Source organism: Oculina patagonica, chromosome 1 (assembly GCF_052425735.1).
Source record: "Oculina patagonica isolate OP01 chromosome 1, crgOcupat, whole genome shotgun sequence".
Taxonomy (NCBI): Eukaryota; Metazoa; Cnidaria; class Anthozoa; order Scleractinia; family Oculinidae; genus Oculina; species Oculina patagonica.
In genome coordinates, this window is record NC_135758.1 from 35,547,356 (window position 1) to 35,570,179 (window position 22,824).

At 38.5% G+C, this 22,824-nt stretch overlaps 1 protein-coding gene and 1 pseudogene across 2 annotated transcripts; one reads left to right on the forward strand and one right to left on the reverse strand.

Annotated features, from left to right (window-relative positions):
- Positions 1 to 839: 839 nt before the first annotated feature.
- Positions 840 to 21,475, reverse strand: LOC144646751 (uncharacterized; annotated as a pseudogene). The gene is made up of 18 exons (XR_013569474.1): positions 21,337 to 21,475; positions 19,398 to 20,320; positions 18,626 to 18,971; positions 17,986 to 18,457; positions 16,509 to 16,707; positions 15,989 to 16,135; positions 15,143 to 15,184; positions 14,075 to 14,110; positions 13,556 to 13,657; positions 12,907 to 12,985; positions 7,562 to 8,362; positions 6,824 to 7,169; positions 5,984 to 6,452; positions 5,146 to 5,347; positions 4,727 to 4,888; positions 3,973 to 4,578; positions 2,711 to 2,830; positions 840 to 1,799 (listed from the first exon to the last, which is right to left on the reverse strand). The product of XR_013569474.1 is annotated as an uncharacterized LOC144646751 (transcript).
- Positions 20,869 to 22,324, forward strand: LOC144666764 (histamine H2 receptor-like). The gene has a single exon (XM_078528155.1). The coding sequence runs from the start codon at positions 21,160 to 21,162 to the stop codon at positions 22,120 to 22,122; it is 963 nt and encodes a 320-aa protein (XP_078384281.1). The 5' UTR covers positions 20,869 to 21,159; the 3' UTR covers positions 22,123 to 22,324.
- The last annotated feature ends 500 nt before the right edge of the window (positions 22,325 to 22,824 follow it).

The following is a 22,824-nucleotide window of genomic DNA, read 5'->3' on the forward strand; positions in this document are numbered from 1 at the left end:
TGTATTTGCGATTTGTATTAGTCAAAACTCATCAGTACTTATCACGGTTTTCTTGATTTCATAATGTGAAGCACAGCTTTGGTTTAGGGCCTCTACCTCTGCGTGTGCACCAACAAAATAATAAACATATGGACATCGGTGGTTAACGAATGAGAAGGTCTGACTAGATATAGCAAAGTGGCGTTTCTATGGTATAATTTATTCATCACATTCTATAAAAAATCGGACTTGAATAATTCGCCTGTACTTTGTTTGCCCTGTAATTGTGTGGGTCTTTACTCTACCGGATCTGAGAATCCCTACCCTGTTTTAAACCAGCAAAATGGTCTAAACAGGGTAGGCAATTCTAGATTCAGGGGAGTACCGACCCAAACAACTAAAGGGTAAACAGACCAAGGGCGAACGATTTTTATTTGACAAGCTTTTGGGCGTTACATCACTTAAACACAAAAGTAGTAGTAAGTAAAAGCGGAAGATTATACTCCATCCAAGGACGTCGTCTTAGATAAAAACTCCCAAATTAAAATCTTCATCACAGACCTGGGAGGTCAATATATCGGACACTGAGACATGTCCAGTAGCACATACAGTTGAACCTCGCTAATTCGAACTCGGTTATTTCGAATTCCCCGTTAATTCGAACTAAAACCCGTTTCCCTTGGATTTGCCCTTCAGTCATTTGCTATCGGCTATTTCGAACTCCCGTTATTTCGAACTATTTTTTGTTTCCCCTGACGGTTCGAAATAACGGGGTTCAACTGTATATTGCCTACTGTACCACTTAATAGTAAACTTGCATGCACCCTTCCATAAACCACTTTGTACGTGACACAGGAACCCTTAATAACGATTACTATTAATTTTATTTTTCCACTTGTGAGGAAAGGGGCAATTAGCTTACAACTGGCACTGAGATACCTTTGTTTTTGTTCTGTGATATCATTTTTTTTACTGGTAGTATGATTGGTACTATACTCAATTAGTTGGTGAAACTGCAAAATAACATGATTTTGTTGAATGATAACATAAGTTTAAAAATTGTTCTACAATCAAGAGTTAACTTTTCGCAACAAATATGTCAAATGATAAATATTGTCTCTGCCGTGAACTACAATTCTTCAAAGTTTGACTGGATTTGGCAAATATCTCCAGCTCAGCACAAAAACAGTTCCAGCAGTTGTTACCCTCGGTACAAAACCAGGAAAAATCATGAAAAGCAAAATATGCAAAGCAAACAAAAACCCTTAAAATTAAATTCTTAGCTTTGTGAATTAAAGATTACAGTCAAGTTTAGCTTTTTGAACAACCGTGCCCTGGCCATCTTTCCTTTTCGTTCGTTTGGACTGAACAAAATTTCAAGGTTTAACTACACCAAAAATGATAATGAAGTAAGTTGTAAATACGTGTTTTATATTGGCCTATAAATGTATTCAAATCCTACCCTTCCTGCTCAGGCACGAACAGACCTTGCTGTAACTACGTTTTACAACCGCCGTGTTCATTGATGCATACATAATTAACATAAAGAGGAATAAAGGAAAATAAACTGGACATATGTTATCTTAACTGGATTTCAGTGCCAGCTTTTGCACCTTGAGGAAAAAATACTATCTACTATCCTAGAATGAATGCACTGCTATGTGAACTGAATCCAACGAAGCCCTTCTCGATGTAAAAGACTGAGCTTCCCTTTTTTTACTTGTTTCACTGCTTAGATTTCGCCGAAGTTCGTTCCATCTTGCAGCGTAACGGGCCTTCAGATACTGGACAACCAATTTTTTCATCTCCTTCATACGTTCCTGTTTAGATTTTAAAAAGTCAAAATAAGAAAAAAAAAAAAACACTTATAAAAGGCACTGTGTCATGGCTGGTTTCATGCAGTTTAGTTTTGTCAAAATGCTCGCTATGAAAGTAAACCTAATGTTAGTAAAAATTACTTTCATGCACCTTAATGACCAAGCCATAGCTTTTAAATAAACGAGTATTTATTCTCGGCGTTGTGATTAAAAGTTACCAACAAATGAGTTTAACTTTAAACTGTCGGCCTAACAGTTTTTCAGAAGCCCATGTCGCAACGCATTCTGTCCACCCGTATCTTTTATTGTATAGAAAACCAGCTGGAGCTAATGTAGCTTCCTCTCTCATAGTTTGTATTATGCTGTGTTTTGGAAATGTTCTTTATGGAAATGTTCCTTCTCTGATATAGTTATTTTTATATCTCACTCGATTTGGTGGCCAGTTTTCTTGTAACTTGATTTGGCTAAAATTCGTTTGGCTAATTTCAGGTTTCAAGCTGGTTTTCATAGACCGCTGCTGATTACTAATTACACAGTTCCTTAAGAAATTGTGGTCACTAACTTGCCATATTTGTACCAGTCTTTTAATTTTTGCATTGATAGTTCATTTGAAATGAAGCATGCAATACAAGCAAGACGTGGTGTACACTTTAACGTTTATGTCTTTATAGTAAACTAAAGGACGTCCACTTTAAGTGAGAGACTTAAAGTCGACGTCCTTCAGTTTTCAATAACAGTATGACAACTTTGAGTAACAGACAGCTTCTTATTTGCAATTAGCGCCTGCAATAAGAATATGATAAGGTATGTTTTTCTCAGAATACGGTGTCTGTGGTAGCCTTGACAAAATATCTTACACCTTCAGTAATGGTTTTTGTTATCCTTAAGTGACAAGAAAAGTACTAGTTGCATACCTCTCTCATAGAATGTTTCACTTCCGTGCAGCAGGTGCATCCAGACTTGCACCCACGGAAGACACAGCCGGAGATACAGCCACAGCAACAGCAACAGCTTTGTTCTGCGTGATTTTCCACCTATTAACGTTATTGTAATAATTGAGTAGGTAAATCATCAAGTATTACACTAACTGCTGCAACTAGAATTTGGTCATCTTATGCTTTAGAATATATTTAGTTCTTGTCTAAAAGAATAAATATCTTTTGGGGTTGACTGATAACGTTTATTAGTAGTAATTGTTATGAGGTAAATCGGTGTTCTTTGTTTCAGTTCTAGCTGTGAAAAAGCGCAATCTTTACTGAATAATATCATAACTTTATTCATGAATTTTCCTATGACATTGATTGCTGAACTTTTGGTATACTTCGCAAGAAGTATATAATGGCAAAAATGTTTGACACAATGCTTTTGCGGTTTATAATTTTTTGATTTAGTGCAATGTATAACTGTTATAATAATATACATACAAAAATTTCTGCATGCTCATCGGCTGAGAGCACGTCAATTAATCCCAAACAGTGCAGAAAGTTGAAATTGAGTGCAGAAAGTTGAAATTAAATTGATTGACAGGAAAGTCAGAAAGCGCGCCAAAACAAAATGGCGGCCGTTGTCGCAGTGTTTGAGAGAGCAAAAATCGAGCAAAAACATAACAATTCATGAAAAGTTTGAACGATTTAACTAAAGTTATAAGTATATAAACCAAAGTACTAGGAATTGGACGTTTGTACAGCACAAGAGAGGCTTTACGAAACTACTGAAAGCTACTGAAAGCTACCAATCGTGGATTTTCTTACGCGACGGCTTGTAAAGAAGAAAGATTACAAGCGTGAATTGAAGTTGGATATTTCAGCCCAAACCAATACAACTGCATAAGGATAAAAGCACCCGATTATGCATGACAGAGAGCTTTAAAATTCCCTAGCGGTATCTGGATTTTACAAAGCCCGACAACGCCGTTATGTTTGAACGAATCGGAAAGGTAAGCTACGGTTTGTTTGTCATCCACTTCGGTTAAGTGAAATTTTTGTATGTGTATTATTTACAAGGAATCACATGATTTCAATTTGGGATAAATCAGCACTCGTAAATTTATCAAAGACTGCAAATTGCACTCGCCCTACGGGCTTGTGCAATTTGGTTAGCCTTTGAAAAATTTACTCGTGCTGATTTATCCCAAATTGCACTCGAAATCATGCGATTACCTATACAAATAACTAACCTGCACATGTGTACCACCATGTTCCTCGCCAATCTGCACTTCACCTTGTTCCCGGCCAACCTGCACGTCAGAACCGCCTTGCTCCTGTCCAACACGTATGTGCACTTCAGCGCCAACTTCCTCCTCGCCAACCTTTACTTCAGCATCACCATGTTCTTCGTCAATTTGTACTTTACCACTGCCTTGTTCATGGCCAACATGTGCTTCAGCGCCACCTTGTTCCCGGCCAACCTGTCCTTGAGCATCTCCTTGTTCTTCGCCATCCTGTATTTTAGCACTGCCTTGTTCCCGGCCAACCTGAACTTTAATATCACCTTGCTCGTGTCCAACCTGTATGTGCCCTCCAGCGTCAGCTTGCTTTGCACCAACCTGAACTTCAGCATCATCTTGATCCTCGCCAATCTGTACTTTACTACTGCCTTGTTCCTGGCCAATTTGTGTTTCAGCGCCACATTGTTCTCGAACAACTTGTACTGCAGCATCGCCCTGTTCTTTGTCATCCTGTACTTCAGCATTGCCTTGTTCCTGGCCAACCTGTATGTGCACTTCAGTGTCAACTTGCTCCTCACCAACCTCTACTTTATATTTACCTTGTTCTCTGTCAACCTGTAAGTGAGAATCACTTTGTTACTGGGTATTATATTTTTCCTCTTATTAAAGTACACGGTTACAATACGTGAGATAGAGCAATACAGATTCAAAGGCTGATAGAAGAAAACGAATGCAAACACAAAATAGTAGTAACTCATTTTACCCTTTTACAGCAAGGTGATTTACAGCAACAGCCTATAACTATGAAGAAAACGCGCCCAACAAAGTAGACAATGTTGAAAGGCACAGGTATTGTGTTGCCTTTGTCGATCCACTCCAGCCACATTCGAGTTCTTGAAAATTTCCACTCTCCTTCTTCATCTGCCTAAGAAAAAGGTTTGATTTGCCCATCGTCATTTATGTTGTTACCCAAATTTCACGTTATATTATGAGCCTTTAATGCAAGCCACTAAAATAATTTAAATTCAATCTGTGTGCGAAACAAATACAGTCCGTTACTACTATATAAAACTGTCTCTAGCTTTTAATTTCTCTGTATCTATGTGGAGAGTAATGAATTCACATGAGCAAAAAGACTCATGATTATAAACAATTTGATGCTATAAAAAGAGACTGACTAACCTTAATCCGGTTAAATGAGTTGTTCATCATTGCAACCAGCATATTTAAAGCTGTAAATATAGTGCAAACCGCGTAGGCAACCATAAAAAGGCGTCCAAAATCGGAGGTAAGATTAAATCTGGGATCTTCCACTGCGATGTTATTTTCCTCCCCGCCGCCACCAAACAACAACCAAAACAGCACAATAATAGTATTTGCGTGTCTGAAATTTAATTAAACATAATAATTATAAACTTATTTCTTGTACAAAATACAACCTCTACTAAAGCCATTTTCTGGACACCTACTCGTCTGTCTGTCTGTCTGTCTGTCTGTCTGTCTGTCTCACTGTCTGTCTCAGTCAGTCATTCAGCCAGTCTTTCTTTCTGTCTGTCTGTCTGTCGTTCTTAAAGGGGCTATGTCACCGACAACACATTTTAAAAAAAATTGGCGAAGTTTTTCAAATTTGTCGTTCGAAATTTGTCCTAATCTTTATCAGTCTAAACCATTCTTGGTTATTTTCGCCTTTTTATCACCTCTTTGCTGTGTTTCTATGTTAGAAAACTAATATCTTGAGGTTTCCTTCAATTTGAAAGCAATCAGAAAAATTACCTTAATTTACCGTGATAATGCTCCTTTAAGTTACCACAAGAGAAAACAGTATTGGTCACGAATCAAATTATATTTAATATACCAAATTATATTGGTCAACACAGGGGCCTTTTCTTCCAGTTTAATTTAGTTCCAGTTTACAGTAGCAACAAAAAGAGTGCAAACGAAAGAAAACTTGGGTTTAGTTAAAGTTTACACATAACTCCAACCCTTGCTTCAGCGGAGAAGGAAGAGCCAGTAAACTTACGTAGCATACGGATGAGACACCTGGTGGTGACTGTTGTCTTGGGCTCGTAGTTTGATCTGAGAGGCGACATAATACGAGTATATCTTAGTGACCCCAGTAGCGAACGCGAAGTAGAGCAGGAAAAAGATGGCAAGGAACTCGAGGACATCTTTCAGCATTTTGTAGAGTGTCAGCTGCAAGGGACCCAGAACGGAACTGATTTGAAAAATGTGGGCCAAGTGGAAAAAGGCCATCACAGTGGCGCTGGCATAAATACCATCAGCCACGATAAATGCAACTTGTTCTGGCTTCCAGTCCCCATAGACACCCCATGCACTCAGCCACACTGTATAAGCCAAGAGGAACATAAAGACAATCAACGTGTCTACAATATTCCACCATTTTGAAAATTAGATGAAAAGTCCTTGTTTGTAGGCCTCTTGGGCTTCCTGTAGGAATAGTCCAGCAATAAGCGGAAGCACTGCATAATCTGTGGATGAATTAGAAAAAGGTAACTGATAAAAATTGCACTATATAGTCTCCTTCAACAATAACGTCCGCTAGGTACGCTAGGTCCACTAGGGCTTTCTGTCGGTTAATTAAAATGTGTTTGCAATTGTACATGAATGTAAAGCCATGTCTTTTGTGATAGCTCAGCTAGTCTTTCGATGGCCGTGGCCCGGAAACACCCATCTTCCCTTTTGAAGAGGCTTTTATTTTGTATTTTGAAGTAATTTATTGCAAACGGATTCGTTGTAAACTGAAACTGCTAGCTTATACAACACTTTCTGTTTCTCAGAAAGTAATAAAATTAGGTTATTAAGTAATATTTCATTGGAAAGTAACAGCAGAAAAACCTACCAGTCCATGCCAGGCCTGCTCCACCTGGTCCAAATTTATCCTCGAAAGACGAAGCAAAAATCAAGCACAGAAATACCACGTACGACATGGTGTGGTTGATGAACTTGGAGTAAGGATGTTCGTATAAAATTCTAAACTTCCAACAACACCACTCCTTAAATTCGCAGCAGCAGCAACCTCGCCGTATTAATCGAACGGGAATATAAATGGGGATAGTAATTGTGACAAGAAGAAGCTGAAGAAGGAACGAAATGGTTTTCCTCAATATGCCGCTATCTTGCCAATCTCGACATCCATAGTATATAATCTCGTCGAGGACATATTGGCATTTTGGGCTCGCCACGAACTAAAAAAAAAACAGTTTGGAAATTAATGACTGAAAACAGTAAAACCTTTAAAAGTTAACGACTGCTAAGTCTAAAGATAGAGATGTTAATTTGAATTGTTGATCTCTTAAAATGTTGACATTGGACTCGCGGGGATTTCAATTTCCTAGAATTCAATTTGTTTACATTCCCAAAACACTAAGTCAACTTTGAGGAGTTGGAAGGTTTCGACAAAACAAAGGATTCAAAGGAATCAAACTTGTTTATGTAGCTTGTATCATCAATTAATTTGTTTGCCGGTTGATTAAATGATTTTAAAACATGTGCACGTTTGTCTCGTTTGGGTGTGGTAGTCAACATGTAAAGCAAGCACCTGCTTTAACATGAAACGCCTGTTAAAGTGTAAGCTAACCTTCTTCCGTTGTTTGTCAGCAGCCATTTTGAGTAGACCCACACTTTCAATAAAATTGTCGGGCTTCGTGTTTAGTAGAGATCCGGTTCCTTTGATATCCATGACTTCGTAAAGTTGCTTTGAATCAGAACGTTTTACTAGCTTGACAATATCAGTAGCAAATTTTTCATATTCCTTTGCCAGACGCTTGTATTCATCTCGGCTGTAGTGGTGCTCATACGAAGCGATTTTCTCCAGAAGAAATGCGTCATCGAGGGCAGCTTCGATGATGTCTGCAAATTTGCTTTCTTTACGTCTTGTCCCTTTCCTATACTGAGAGTTGGGATTATTCCTCCACAGCCATTCAAGACTAATGTATAGCGGGTTGCTGAGGAATTTAATCGACTCTTCTTCCTTTTCGCTTTGCATTTCTGTCTCGCGTCTTCTATTGTCTTCATGAAAGGCAAAGAACCAGTGTATTGAGCTCTTCCAACTGCAGATGTACTTGCATCCCTCTTCTTTATTGTTCTCCTTCTCAGCTATGGCTCTACAGACCGTATTTAAGTTTTCGAGGGTCTCCGTAAAATTTATTCTCCGCTATGAGTTTCCAAACTTCAAAAATATTACAATCTTCCAGGGCTTTTAAAAGTTTCTTTGAATGATCTTTCTGGGAATCACCGCTTTTAATCGCCTTTCTATCCCTTTCACCTAACAAATAGTTTTCCACTTCTTGTTTAGTTCCTTGTTGCACTCTTTTCAGAAATTCATCGAGGTCATCACTATCTTCTTGCGCCATGCCCGGTCCATCAAGTACAGTGGAACCTCGATTTAAAGTGCCAAGGGACTGGGGAATTTTGTTCGTTATATCGAGGGTTCGTTATATCGAATACCTCGATATAACGAATTCGCGGAAAAACAACCAAAATGTTCGTTATATCGAGGTATAGTTTATCAATTTTTAACAATTTTACGCTGCACTACGAACCCAGCATTTTCGGATATTGACGATTTCTGAAAAATAACATTTATAATTTCTAATATATGCACATAGATATGAGCATGTGTACTTGAACTTGTTCTCTTGTTACAGGATTAAAGGATTTTCATCTTTGTTGGTCTGTTCCACATTCATCTTTTGTCGCGTGTTGACATTTTTTCGTTATATCGAGGTACATTTTACGTTTGGGTCTCTGGATTGTGTTCGTTACAACGAGGATTTCGTTGTATCGAGGTTCGTTATATCGAGGTCATGTTCCATACATTTTACTGTAACTTTGGACGGGCTGAAGAAAATCGTTCGTTGAACCGAGGACTTCGTTATATAGAGGTTCGTTAAATCGAGGTTCCACTGTATGGAGTGCTCGCGCTTATTCGTCGCTATCAGGTTACCTAAACCTGAAGAAAGGATGCATTCTGCTTATGAATATTTTAAAATGATCAAGGTCCGCGCTCATTGGTTTGCGGGAAGGCAATGAGTGTACTTAGTGAGCCCTGTTTAAACAATAATCTGCGCGGTAAAGATCGGCAAGCCCGAAGACAAATTCGCATGGGCAATTACTTAACAATGTTTTTTTTTGTAGGTTTGTGCAGTTTCTCGGCGTTTGTCTAGAAGGTAAGTTTCGATGAAATAGAAAAAGATTGCAAAAAAAGCTGACTAAAAGGCTTTGACAAAAGCGACAAATCTGAGAAAAGCAAGTCGGATTCCACGAAAATAACTTAAATCTGAATTTTAATAAAGATTTCATTCTCTGTCTATAGTCTGTCACTATTTTTAAAATAAATCAATCTCTTTCCACCGGTACAACTGTGTATCCGATTGTTAATCATTTAAATTATGCAGTTGTCTTTTAAATTTTTTTTACTTAATCACCAATAACACTAACTTGTTGTGATGTTCATGCCCTCGTTATTGTCTTGTAAAAACAAACAAAAACGTGGTCTTTTAGCCTGATGGCTCGCAGCACAAGCTTATGCGATGTTTTAACTACTATACGTTTCCGATGGCTACAAGTACATAACACTAAATTCTAATGAAGAACGTGCCTCATTTTTCAGTGATTTAAGCAGGGCCTCTAAGACGTTCAAGAGAGGCGCGATTGTCAGTGTGCTGAACTTCGTATTGAGCGTTCCCAGTACTGGTTCGAGCCCTGGGGCACTGCATTGTGTTCTTGGGCAAGACACGTTGCTCTCATTGTGCCTCTCTCCACCCAGGTGTATAAATGGTTACCGGTCAGTTCAATTCGGGGGGTAACTTTGCGATGGACTAGCATCCTGTCCAAGGGGAGTACAAATATTCCTAATCGCTTCATGCTAGGGAAACCGGGATAAGCCCCAGCCTGATGGGCCACTAGGCTCGAACGGAGACTTTTAAGACGTTCATGGTTTGGACAATCATGAACTACGTATCTCACGATACCTGATAATTTCACAAAGACAATAAAAACAACAACATTTACGCTGACGACGACGACAGCAACAGTAACAACAGTCTCATCGTATACAGTTTATTCTTAATTCAGTTTAATTACAGTAAGAGATAAATGAAGCTTACTAATAGCCTTAAATCAAGGTCAAACGACAATGAGAGATGGAAGGAGTTAAACTTCTTGGAGCGCTTTCAGTTCCATTTGTGTGAAAAAGCCGGTGAGAATTTTTCTGCAAATGGAACAGTGCAGTTTTACACAGCTTGGTAGTCGGGACGAGTGTTAAAGAGGACCATGATAATAGTGCGAAACGCAAATTGGTACAGTGGTATTCCGAGCATTTCGGAAAAAACGAAAATAGAAGAAATACTTGTGAGGGTATTCAATTTTTATTTCCGAAAATTTTTGCAGTTAAGAAAGGACTGTTCGATTTGATTTTTCACCGAAAAAACTGGTTTCTCTGTGTAAATGGAAGCGCTTTTTCTCTAGGTTTAGCAGCGAGCTATCATTTACTCTAGGTAACTCTTGCTGACTTTTGTTGTGCTCTCTTATCGTCATTGAATTTGTACCTGTTCAAATGCTTTTCCCTTTAGAGTAGTCGAGAGTTTCTCACGCTTACCCCAAGCTCGCTGTGATTAAAAGAAAAATATACTCTCGCGAAATTATCATCCTTCAACTCATGGCGATTTTGTCTTTCACGTTTGGCCCAGGGCTTTCTTTTCAGTTTTTTTAAATAATGCCAGTTTAGTATAGTCACTATCAGTTGATATACTTGGGAGGATCTCGGTTCTTGGTTACGAGAACTTTGAACAGTTATCATATCACGTTCTGAAATATCATATACCTGTCAAAGAAAGAAACTATAAATCGACAAGTAGCAATCTCTATTTTATCTTTCATAAAAATGGTAAATGTATTGCTGTAAGCACGTGCGGTATTGGCATCGTAACTACCTATATTGTTCTCGCGTTTAATTTAGACTGAGATTTAAGCTTTCTACGCTAAACTCTAAAGGAAAGATCCGGTAGCAACTCGGCTAGATAAAAAAATGCAAAAATACCTTCCATTTAGTTTACAGACTAACACGTAAAAGGTTACATGAGATATCATATATCCTGTTGACTAAGATCAAAGCTGCAAAAACAACTAAATGTTCCAAAGCAGGACAAGTTAGGAGTGGACCTCAAAAGAATGAATAGTGGTAACCGTTTTATTTCTTAACTTTGTAAGCCACATTCCTTGAAGGAATACTCTTAAAACTCTCGACTTTGGAGCAATACATCAAACAAGAGAGACAGTCATTGGAAAATACGACTCGAAATGAAGTATTTTTTACGAAAATCGAGGTGTTTTGAAATGTGATGAAACACTGTCTCGACTGTTTGAGATATCTTGTCAATCGAGACTGCACCTTACGAAACATAGAAGACTGAAAAAATCTAAAAGTATCTGTTTACTTAAAGCACCGCCAGGAAACCAAGACAAAAGTAGTCACGGGGAAACGTCTGCGGGACTACGTGGTCTTTTACTTGTCAGAAAACCAAGTCAATAATAGTCACTTGGAAACGTCTGCGGGACTACGTGGTCTTTTACTTGTCAGAAAACCAAGTCAATAATAGTCACTTGGAAACGTCTGCGGGACTACGTGGTCTTTTACTCAATATATTTCAATTTGAATGGAGCTACTATTGAACTTGTCACCGATTTCAAGCTTCTAGGCATAACGTCATTAATCGCCACGTCGAGGAGTTAAAAATTACTGAAACGACTAGGTCTGCTTCTTCATATGAGTTCCTATATTTATTTTAAACGAAATCAACGAAAAATGTACTACTTTACGATTATTAAACTTCTCTGGCATTACAATTTAGGCCTCTTGTAGCAAAGAAAATTTCTGAAACTCCTGCGTTTTCAAAGCGTTGTGGCTAGAATTATTATCAACGCCGAAAGAACAGCCTCTTCCCTCTTCCCACTTCCTATGTTAAATCATCTTACTTCATATTCTCTTTGTTTCTTACTTACTTACTTACTTACTTACTTACTTACTTACTTACTTACTTACTTACTTACTTACTTACTTACTTACTTACTTACTTACTTATTCCTATTTCGAAGGGCCTGAACGGCTTGAATGAAAACATGGGAACTGGGATTTGCCTTTTTTCCACTGGGAAATGGGATTTAGGTCACAAGGACTGGCAATCACAAACAACAAAAAATAGGAATGGAACTGGGAGTTGGGCAAAAAAAAGGCTGGGAAATTTTTAACCTCCCCGTTTTCATGCCCCTCAGTTTTGATGAAGCATTACCCTGGAGCGTGCAATTGTATTTATTTCACGTCACAGCGTTTTATATTCATTAACAGGTCGGTTTATTTTTTAACTCCTATTTTCAGCAAACTACTATTCCACTAGCCAATTGAAGGCTAACATACCATAATTATGACACATGTCAGTATTTGTCAAACTCCAACAATTATATTAACCCTGTCTGTCAAAACGCTGTGACATAGGCGTTGTATGGGAGTTGCACGCTCCAGGGGCTCCAGGATGAAGTAATCGATTTAGGTCATGATCAACAGAAACAAGGAATTTTCAAAGTTTTCTCGAGTTCGTTTCTTGGCATTTACAGATGTTTTTATACTAATTTTGTTAACGTACCGCTCATTTTTGATGAAGATAATTTTTTTTGCAGAAAGGAAAAACATAAACAACAACCAAAAAAAAAGAAAATCACCTTTACGAAATGAGGGAAACCGAAAAACTCAAACACCCATCAAAATAGTTTTACGTCGTTTTGCTTCTTAACATGATCTATTCGCCTTTAAATGAATACTGAAATGTCACTCAGTGTCAATTGAATGACACAATCTTTACGTTGATACTCTCGTCAATGTTAAGAAAGCTTTAATTTTACGCTGGTCACGTGTTGCTCTTTATTGTGTGGTAAGCTCTTTCCATTTATCGTTGTAATGGTTCTTCAGATACCTCACGACCAATGTTTTCATTTCCTTCATGCGATTCTGTAATAGTAAACAAATGTACAAAAACTCCTTAATTTAGTATAAGCAATGCGTTATTTTAAGGCAAACAGCAATGAGACGCTCGACACTGGTAAGGGAGCCAAGTCAAACATTAAACTTTGAAGTTTAAAGTTGAAAAAAAAAATAAATAAAAAATGGTTGCCGAAAGTCCTCAAGGAAAGCATAAAACCCAAGAAATCTCCGGAGTTAAGTAACCAGATTTGCCGCCACGATACATTATGATGTAATGTATATGAAATGATTCATATATGAACTGCGGATGTATACGAGAGTGATAAATGATTGTCGCAGTGAATTTCCAATTTAAGCAATTGGAATAAAGAAGCCTGAAAAAAAATCAGGGCTTCAACGGGATACGAACCCGTGACCTCCGCGATACCGGTGCGATGCTCTACCAACTGAGCTATTAAAGCCACACGCCGGTTGAAGTCCTGATTTTTTTTCAGGTTTCTTTTTTCCAATTGCTTAAATTGGAAATTCACTGCGACGATCATTTATCACTCTCACGATACATCATATTGAATCTGGAGCATAGCACGGGTAGCATACCTCTCTCATGGAATATTTCTCTGCCGTGCAGCAGGTGCAGCCACACCTGCATCTGCAGAAATTACCAGAACAGTTAAGACATGGGCAGCAGAAGGAGCAAGGCTGAAACAAATACAAAAATAGGAGCTGTTGATTTATTCGGTTCAATATAAGTGGGAGGCGCGGTGGCCTAATGGTTAGCGCGCTCGACGCCGAGTCGAACGCCCGGGTTCGAGGCCTGGCTGGGGCGCTGCGTTGTGTTCTTGGGCAAGACACTTTACTCTCACAGTGCCTCTCTCTACCCAGGTGTACAAATGGGTTCCGGAGAATTTACTGCTGGGGGGTAACCCTGCGATGGACTAGCATCCCATCCAGGGGAGAGTAGCAATACTCCTAGTCGCTTAATGCTACGGAAACCGGGGTATATAAGCTCCGGCTGTATGAGCCTCATGGCTCGGACACAGACTTTACCTTACCTTACTCAACATATAAACTAAAATAGAATAGACAAAATTAAAGGAAAAGCAATTTGACCATTACCTGGGTTATGCAGCTTTGTCGTTCCTGATTTGCTTCCTAAGGTAAAATATAAGTACTGTGTATTTAATTTATCACCACCTTTGCAACATTTTGTAATTGTTTGCTCTATTTTGCTGAGTATTTTTGGGGGGAAATTGATGTAAGAGCGTATTTTTGTAGATAAGATATTTGTTGGGACTTATTCCGCTGAATTATTACAATTTAATGTTGTGTTTATTATAAACCAATAGGGGGAGGGGTTGAACACTCTATTCTTTTTCTCCATGAAAAAGTTTTATTGTCAACCTATATAGCTAGCGGATAATTTTCATCTTACTTCCAAATGCAAGTAAACTTAAGAAAAAGTAAGCAATTGGATATGTCGTGGTTAATGTTTATCTTTGGTTTAAATTTTTCAGATCAGTTTGTTTCTTTATTTCCCTTTGTTTCTGTCAGATTATGATTATGAACACGAGACAACAAAAAATAAAAATTAAACTAGTTTAAAAAAACGTTTTAAACCGTAGATAAATTTTTAGCATAATCGTGCAAGGAAGAGTACTTGATATCGTAAATGATCTAATAAACGCCTGGGGTGTCTATTAAATTTTAGGGGCCCTATGGGGGGCATTAAAAATATAAGGTGTTAATTAGAGAGGGACGTTTTTTTCACTTTAACAGTAACAACGTCAACAGAACCAATAAGACGCGTAGTTTGCTCGCGAAATGGAAGACTAATCTGCGCTAATGCAAAGCCTGGAGATTTTGTGCATAGTTCGATATCGATACATATGTGTTCATCGTCATCTGGGTCAACCATGTTGGCATCGTTGGCCTCTTCGGTGTCCGAGTCAGGCAAGAAACTAAATAAATTGCGTGATTTTACTCAGTGGAGAGTTACCTTGGTTTTATGAGGCGGTTCTTGGACGGGGGCGTCTATTATACACGGGGCGTTTATAAGAGGGGGCGACTAGAACTTCAAGGGGGGGGGGGCGTTTATTAGGTACGAGGCGTTTATTTGAGAGTGGACGTTTATTAGATCATTTACGGTAAGTGGGTAAGTTAGTGTTTCTACAATGATAACAATACCTGTGAAACGGCATCGCCATGTTCTTCATCCTGCGCTTGTCTCTAATTAATTGAAAATATAGTTATACATGTAATACGTATGCCAGGTTAATTTCCATGTGCAGTCAAAGAAACGAATTTAAGGTTGTTGAGTTTTTTAAGCTGCCTGCGAATAAATAATATGCTGACACTTTACTTGAACAGCAACTTGTATTTGATTCAGTGTCGCCAGTCTAGCAAGTAGTCAATAAGTATTTGGTTGTGAGTTCATTGCTTGATCTCACACCGATCTCCGCGCCCGTTACAGACTCGCTTAAACGAAGATTTTGGTTCTTACTTGCCTTTTAATTTTACGTTTTGGCGAACATTCCTAAACAGCCGTAGGGCCCGTTTTTTGAAATTAACTGATTATTTTTTACACGCGTGGGTAAGCTATTTGCCCTATTTTTATTCACTGAGTTTTCAGTGAATGAAAAAAAAAAAGAAGGAAGGTATACAGCAGAAAAGCTTACTAAAAATATATCGAATCGAAGGAGACCTTAAGTTTGAACTTGAATGCACAAGTTATAATGATAGTTAATATATCTGCATTGTTTGAACAACCGAAGTATAAAGTGTCTTGAAAGGGTACAAGTACATGTTTGTTTAGGTGAGGAACTTCCAACCTGTTTTAAGTTTTGGGATGATAGCGTGGTGGATTTTATACAAGTGACCGTTTGTTGCAAAAGGGCCAGTCAAGGGGACAGATTTTAGTGAAATTGTGAAATATTTAAAGATCTTGATCAGCTTCGATAGAAAACTAATTTTGCATTAGCAAATTAAGGTATGTGTGAAACATTAGGCTATAATGATGTTGGGTGATCCTACCTCTTTGCAACGTCTGCAGCAGTTTGAACAAAACATGTACAAACCATAGTACACAATGTTGAAAGGCACAGGGATGGTATTGCCTTTGTCGATCCATTCCAGCCACATCCGAGTTCTTGAGAATTTCCACTCAATGTCCGCGTTTTCCTAAAAAGGAGTATGAAGTTTTTTAAATGGATCATTGCTCGTGTGGTAACGGGAAATTTAATGGTTATATATTATAGGAGTTCTTTTTGAACTGACATAATGATTTGAATGATTAAGTTGCAGCCAAAGTGTATGTCAAGTAGTCCAAGATTTAATGGCAAATGAATTCATCCCACCTCGACTAATAGAGGCCTGTGTGATTATTACATCTGATTGACTGCAACATGCCTATGCCGTTCGACTAACGAATTGAATAATCTGTAATTGCTAAGCCGCTCTTTCTAACTTCTCTACATCTTTAAACTTAGTACCTTAATTCAATGAAACACACGTAAACAGTTCTATTTCCTACTCTTTTTATAAGACACCTTACCATGATTTTTTCAAAGGAGTTGTTCATCATGGCTATCAGCATGTTTAAAGCTACAATGACGGTACAGACCACGTGGGCTATCATAAAAATGCGCCCAAAGGTGGACGTGAGTGTAAACGCAGGATCTTCCACTGCGATTTTGTCTTCTTCTACGAGACCAAGCAACAGCCAAAACATTCCAATAAAAGCGTCTGTGTGCCTGAAGTGTAGAACACAACCCACTTGTTAATTAGAGGAAAGACTGTCATCAAGCCATCATTAAGAACAAACTAAGGAGATCCGTAATGTTTGACCTTCAGTCACACTTCGGTCTGTTATTGTAAGCACCAGATGTCACTTAAAAATTGGGCTGCGAAAAAGGAAATTTTAAATACTGAAGAAAACGAACTAAAGCAGTAGTGTTGCAGTTCTCATAAGCTCGTCACTCTACTGAGCCTCGCGTTTAGAATTTGTTAGTGTTGTTGGCGATAGTGGCTTTGCTGTTGTTTGTTCCATTGTTCTCTCGAAGGAGGGGCCGGGGGGGGGGGGGGTAAAATGAAAACTGGGATTTGGGCAAATGTTCACTGGGAAAATGGGATTTGGGACACTGGGACTGGAAATCACGAAGAAACAAACAATAGAACTGATAATGTGCTTTGGAAAATTTAAAAAAAGAACAGCCTGGGAAATGAGACTTGAGCAAACTTTGGACTGGGAAGTGGCATTTTATATCCCCCCCCCCCCCCCACTAGGCTTTCAGTCCTGATTAATGATGCTAGAAAACTGGCATTTTATGCACCTAGCAATGCCTCTTGGGTTTTGTCCAAAAAATGCTCAAATTTTGCTCATTTTGTCAAAATTATGTTCCTTTGGTTTGACAAATGTTTTGTTTTATCTTGTTTTTATTTTTTAGGAAGGACTGGGTACAACCTCTGAAAATCAACCGCTGATCGGCTAGGCCTTTTTCCAAGTCGCAACTACAATGGACAGACAGCAATTACGTGGAGGTTTCCTTACGGTCTTTAGAAGTGTTAGGTCACCAAAAAACAAGTTATATTTTTGACAACAAGAATGTAGATAAAATTGGCGGAAGATGCCCAATTATGCTAGCAATTCTTTTTTAAGAAACGTACCAAAAAATGCTCCTGAAGCCAAATTATTCCGAAAAAAAAAATTATAGCATAATCGACAAGGGCCTACCCTCCCCCCACCCCTTAAGGGGACTCTCGAAGGATAGCGAGTCATTCATGTAAGACCAGATATTCATGTAAGATTCATGTAAGGTAGCTGCTACCCGATCCAATTGAAGAAGAACACTGGGTGGACAGGACTACATGACCAGGGGATATTGTAATAGTATTAAATATCAAAATAATATACAGGCAAGCATGGTATGATATCAAATCTACGAAGTAAAGAATAAAGAACAATTTAATGCGTTACTTGTTTGCTCAAACGTTGTAATAAGAATTAGCTAATACCGTTCTGTTATACATACTTGCCGTACGGATGAGATGTTTTGTGGCTGTGACTGTCGTCCAGTTTTTGTAGTTTGATTTGAGAGGCGACATAGTACGAGTATATCTTGGCCACCCCAGTAGCAAACGCAATGTAGAGGAGTAGAAAGATTATGAGAAACTTGAGGACATCTTTCAGCATTTTGTAAAGTGAGAGCTGCAGGGGACCCAACACCGAATTGACTTGGAAAATGTGGGCCAAGTGGAAAAAGGCCATCACAGTGGCGCTGGCATAAATGGTATCAGCCACGATAAATGCGGCTTTTCTCGGCTTCCACTCTCCGTAAAACCCCCACGCACTAAGCCAAACTGTGTAGGCCAGCAGGAATGTAAAGACAATCAATGAGTCTACAACATTCCACCATTTTGAAAAGTAATTAAGACATCCTTGTCTGATGGCCTCCATGGCCTCCTGCAAGAATAGGCCAACAACAAAGACAAGCACGATAAAGTCTGTGGATGAAAGATGAAGCACAAGTTAATTCAATTATTTCCATAATTGACTCTTGGATATGTTTGAGATACTTTGAATGCACAGTTAAGACTGGCAAAGGAGAAATGAAGTACTGGTGGAATCCGTATCTGATATTTAATTATAAAATGTAATCAAGTAAAACTTACCAATCCAAGCCAGACCTGTTACAGTCGTTCCAAACTCTTCCTGTAATGACGAGGCGAATACAAAGCACAGAAATACCAGGTAGGACATGGTATGGTTGATGAACTTGGAATAAGGATGTTCGTACAACTTTCTAAACTTCAAACAGCACTTGTCTTGAAATTTGTAACAGCAGCAGCACCTCCGTATCAATCGAACAGGAATGTAAAAGAGACAGGTAAGTGCGACGAGAGCAATCTGAATAAAGAACCATGAGGCTTTCTTCACTATACCCTGATCTTGCCAATTTCGCCATCCACGATAAACGATCTCATTGAGAACAAATTGACATTTGGGGCTCGCTACGAACTGGAAGCAAACAGAATTTAAATCATTTATCAAGATCACTGTTTTAATGTTAAAAATTGCCACTTCCGCACATCAATGTTCTTAATTCCCTACCCGTTTGTGTAAGTACTCATTGAATTTTTCGGCCTTGTTCTACTAATCCCCTCTTTTCGGTTTATTCAAATGTATTGACCCTGCTGTCATATCCAATATCTTCCTGTGATCATTTCTCAGAATTATTTATAATGTTTGCATTCCTCGAATGTTAGGTAAAAAGGATATCGATGGCTTTAGCATGGAAAAAATGAAAAGAGCGAACTTTTGTCTGTTAACAAGGGCATCAGATTAAAAGAATGCACGAGAGTCGTGATAGTCTTCAATAGCGTAAAAATGTTCAAGAGTATTAAGAATAAAACCTAATACAATTCCATCAAAGCGTATACCAACCCATTTCCGTTTTTTGTCAGCGGCCATCTTAAGGAGACTCAAACTCTGATTGAAATTTTTGGGCGTCTTTGTCAGTAAACAACCATTTCCTTTGATATCCATGATTTCGTGAAGCTGGTTTAATTCTGAAGTGCTGATTTGCTCGACGACGTCAGCAGCAAATGTTTCATATTCCATTGCTCGCTTCTTGTATTCATCTCGGCTGTAGTGGTGCTCATACGAGGCGATTTTCTCCAGGAGGTATGCGTCATCCAAGGCGGCTTCAATGATGTCTGCAAACTTGCTTTCTTTACGTCTTATTTCTTTCTTATACTCAGACTTGGGATTGTTTCTCCACAGCCATTCCAGGCTGATGTACAAAGGGTTACTGAGTATCTCGATCCATTTCCATTCTTTTTCGCTCCGCATTTCTGTCTCCAGTTCTTCTATGTCGTCTTCCTCGCAGCTGCAGGATCTGCAGGATATTGAATTCAGTTTATTACACAGTTCCTTGCAGTCCCAACTGCAGTTGAATTTACACCCATCTTCTTTGTTGTTCTCCTGCTCGGCGATGGCTCTGCAGACGTCAGTTAAATTTTCAAGTGTCTTGCCGTTTTCACTATCGTTGAGGTCCTTGTTGGCCTTCGCTATAAGTTTCCAAACTTCAACAACATTATTGTCTTCGAGGGCGTCTGCAAGTTGTTTTGAATGATCGTTTTGAGAATCGCTGCATTTACTCGCCTCTTTAGCCGTTCCAGTTAGACGTGACAAGAAATTGTCCACCTCGTCCTTTGTTTCTTCCTGTATTATTTTCAAAAACCTATCAAAGGTGTCACTGGTCTCTATGCTTACATCTGTGGGGGAAACTTCTTGCGCCATAGTCTGTTTTGCCTGATCTACATGCAAAGAACGCACTGTTCGAGTGTGTGTCGCATTTCGTTTTCCTGGAAAGCGACGAAACAAACAGACGTTTATCTATCATTGAACGGCAATTACAAAAGTGGTTAACGTTCATTGGTTGAGGAGAATTAATGTGTCAGTGCTAGGATTACAACAATCAAGAAAAAATAGTTTTAAAGTTTCCCAGAAAACCCTGATATAATTACGAAAATTCCTTCCCTTATTTTACCCTTGCACTGCTCCCCAACTTATCAAACTCCTGTAACAGGCTAAGAAAATTAATAGTCTGCATGCTAACGTGGATGAAAGCCCACCAAAAATCTTTTCTAAAAAGCGAATTTACATTTTACTGAATTTATAATTAAACAAGGAAATCTGAGAAATTTTAATGTTTTATGTTCACAGTAGATTTGAAATTTGCTCAAGGTAAACGTAGAAATTTCGATATTAGATGACTACCATATGAAAATTTTGTTTTGCATTCCGTGCAGTCAACCGGAAACGTCGGAAAATGCTGTTCCATTCGCCACTGGAATTTCCGGAAATTCAAACCAGAATGTTTTGTTGAATGGAAAGCGCTTCTTGTGTTATTTTAAATTCTTAGAACTGTTTACGACCAGAAAGAAATTTAACGTTAGTTACGGCTTATACTGCTTATACTCAGTCCGCCCGAGTGCCAGGAGCATTTTGTTTTGGATGTGTCACAAACTGTAGTAAATGTCACGGATAATGGGTTCGAAATTAAGGTCAATTCTAAGAAATCCATTGGGTAATATAATCGATGCAGAATTATAAGCTCCTTCTGGCAGCGACGGAAATATCAGTAACTGGCAGCTAGCCACGTCTCACAAGCTCCCACACGGGAAGACCTTTTACTTGGAAGATGAACTACTCGACGAACGAAACTGCTGAAATAAAAGCATGCTCTTTTACTTTGTATTTTCAGATTCCTATATCTATTCTGTTTGTGGTGACATTTGTGCTGTCCGTTACCGAGAACATTCTAGTTTCCGTGGCTATAAGCGTCGACAGAAGACTTCGTAGGCCTTCAAATGGCTACCTTTTCAGTCTGGCATTGACTGATATATGCATCTCTCTCGGTGTGATACCACTGCAGATGACATACGTCTGGTCGTATCCAGAATGGTCACTGGGTTCCATAGGAACGGATGTTTTGAACTCAATTTGGCTTTTCTCAATAGCAAGTTCATTTGTCACTCTGCTAGTGATAACAGTGGACCGCTACAAGGCAGTTATGTCCTTGGTACGATACAAAGAAGTTGTATCTTGGGGTAGAACCTTGGTGATAATCGCACTAGTGTGGTTGTACGTCGTCTTTGTTGTTATATTAATGAGAGTATTTGCCTTTGATCGAACATCTGGAGCAACATATGAATGGAACGTTAATTATAAATTTTACTATGCATTTTTAGCGGTGCACATAGTTCTCCCATTGTTGATAATCTGTGCTTTGTACTACAAGATCTACAAGAAGGCTGTGGAATATCGTCAACAAGTTTTGTCACATGGACAGGTACATCAGGGTACTCCACTTGTTTTAGATACTGTGAGAGAAACTAGACTTGAAGTTAAAATGGCCAAAACTGTTGGCTTTGTGTTCATGTTTCTGGTCATCGTATGGATACCAGTTTTGATTCTGGAAATTGTTTATGCAATAGGAAGTCAGTCCTGTATTATAGAGCAGGTGGGTCTCGTCAGTGTATGGATAACCTGTAGCAATGGAATAATAAATCCTGTGGTTTACTCTCTGAGGAACAAAGACTTTCGCCGTGCTATATTACAGCTCATTCACTGCAAAAGACCAAGGCCAGTGCAAGTACATTAGCCCAGTTATAACCAATATGAGAAATAACTGTTAACTGAGAATTAGATAATGATTATGTTTGTAATTTGTGTTCAACTACAGTAAAAACCGCGACTAAGAACCTATTTTTTCCAGGTTAGCCTAAAGAGGTTCTTACATAAATGGTACTGTAGTTAACACAAATTTAGGCTATTCGGGTTCTTAATAGGTTCTTAATTTCTGATCGAAGAAAATTTACATTGATGCTGATAGAACTTTCAGTGGTATTCGGCCTATTCCTTGTAGAAAACTTGCATACCACATAAGTGATTATGAAAAAATGAAGCACCAATCATGTATACATACACACTGACAGTAATACTTTGTCCAAACCTATTTCCAAAAAGTTTAATTTATTAAAAGATTATAGTAAATAAGAACCTGTTTCCAAACTTGAGGCTAAATATTTTCTTATAATCAAAGTCTCTTCGAGATATCGACGTTTTTGCATGATGTATGAGTCAAAGGTTTATCCTGTGCATTGTTCTTCGAACTTATCATTACAGTTTCTTTGTAGTTTAGTTTAACAATTTCCTATCTTCGCGGAGGAAATGCAGCCATATAATTTTGTCAAAAATGGCTCCTCCGCGCCAGGTAGTTATACACATATTCCTTAACATTACACAAATAAACAGTGCAAATTTCACCGAGATCTGACAATTCTATACTTTAAAATTGCAAGGA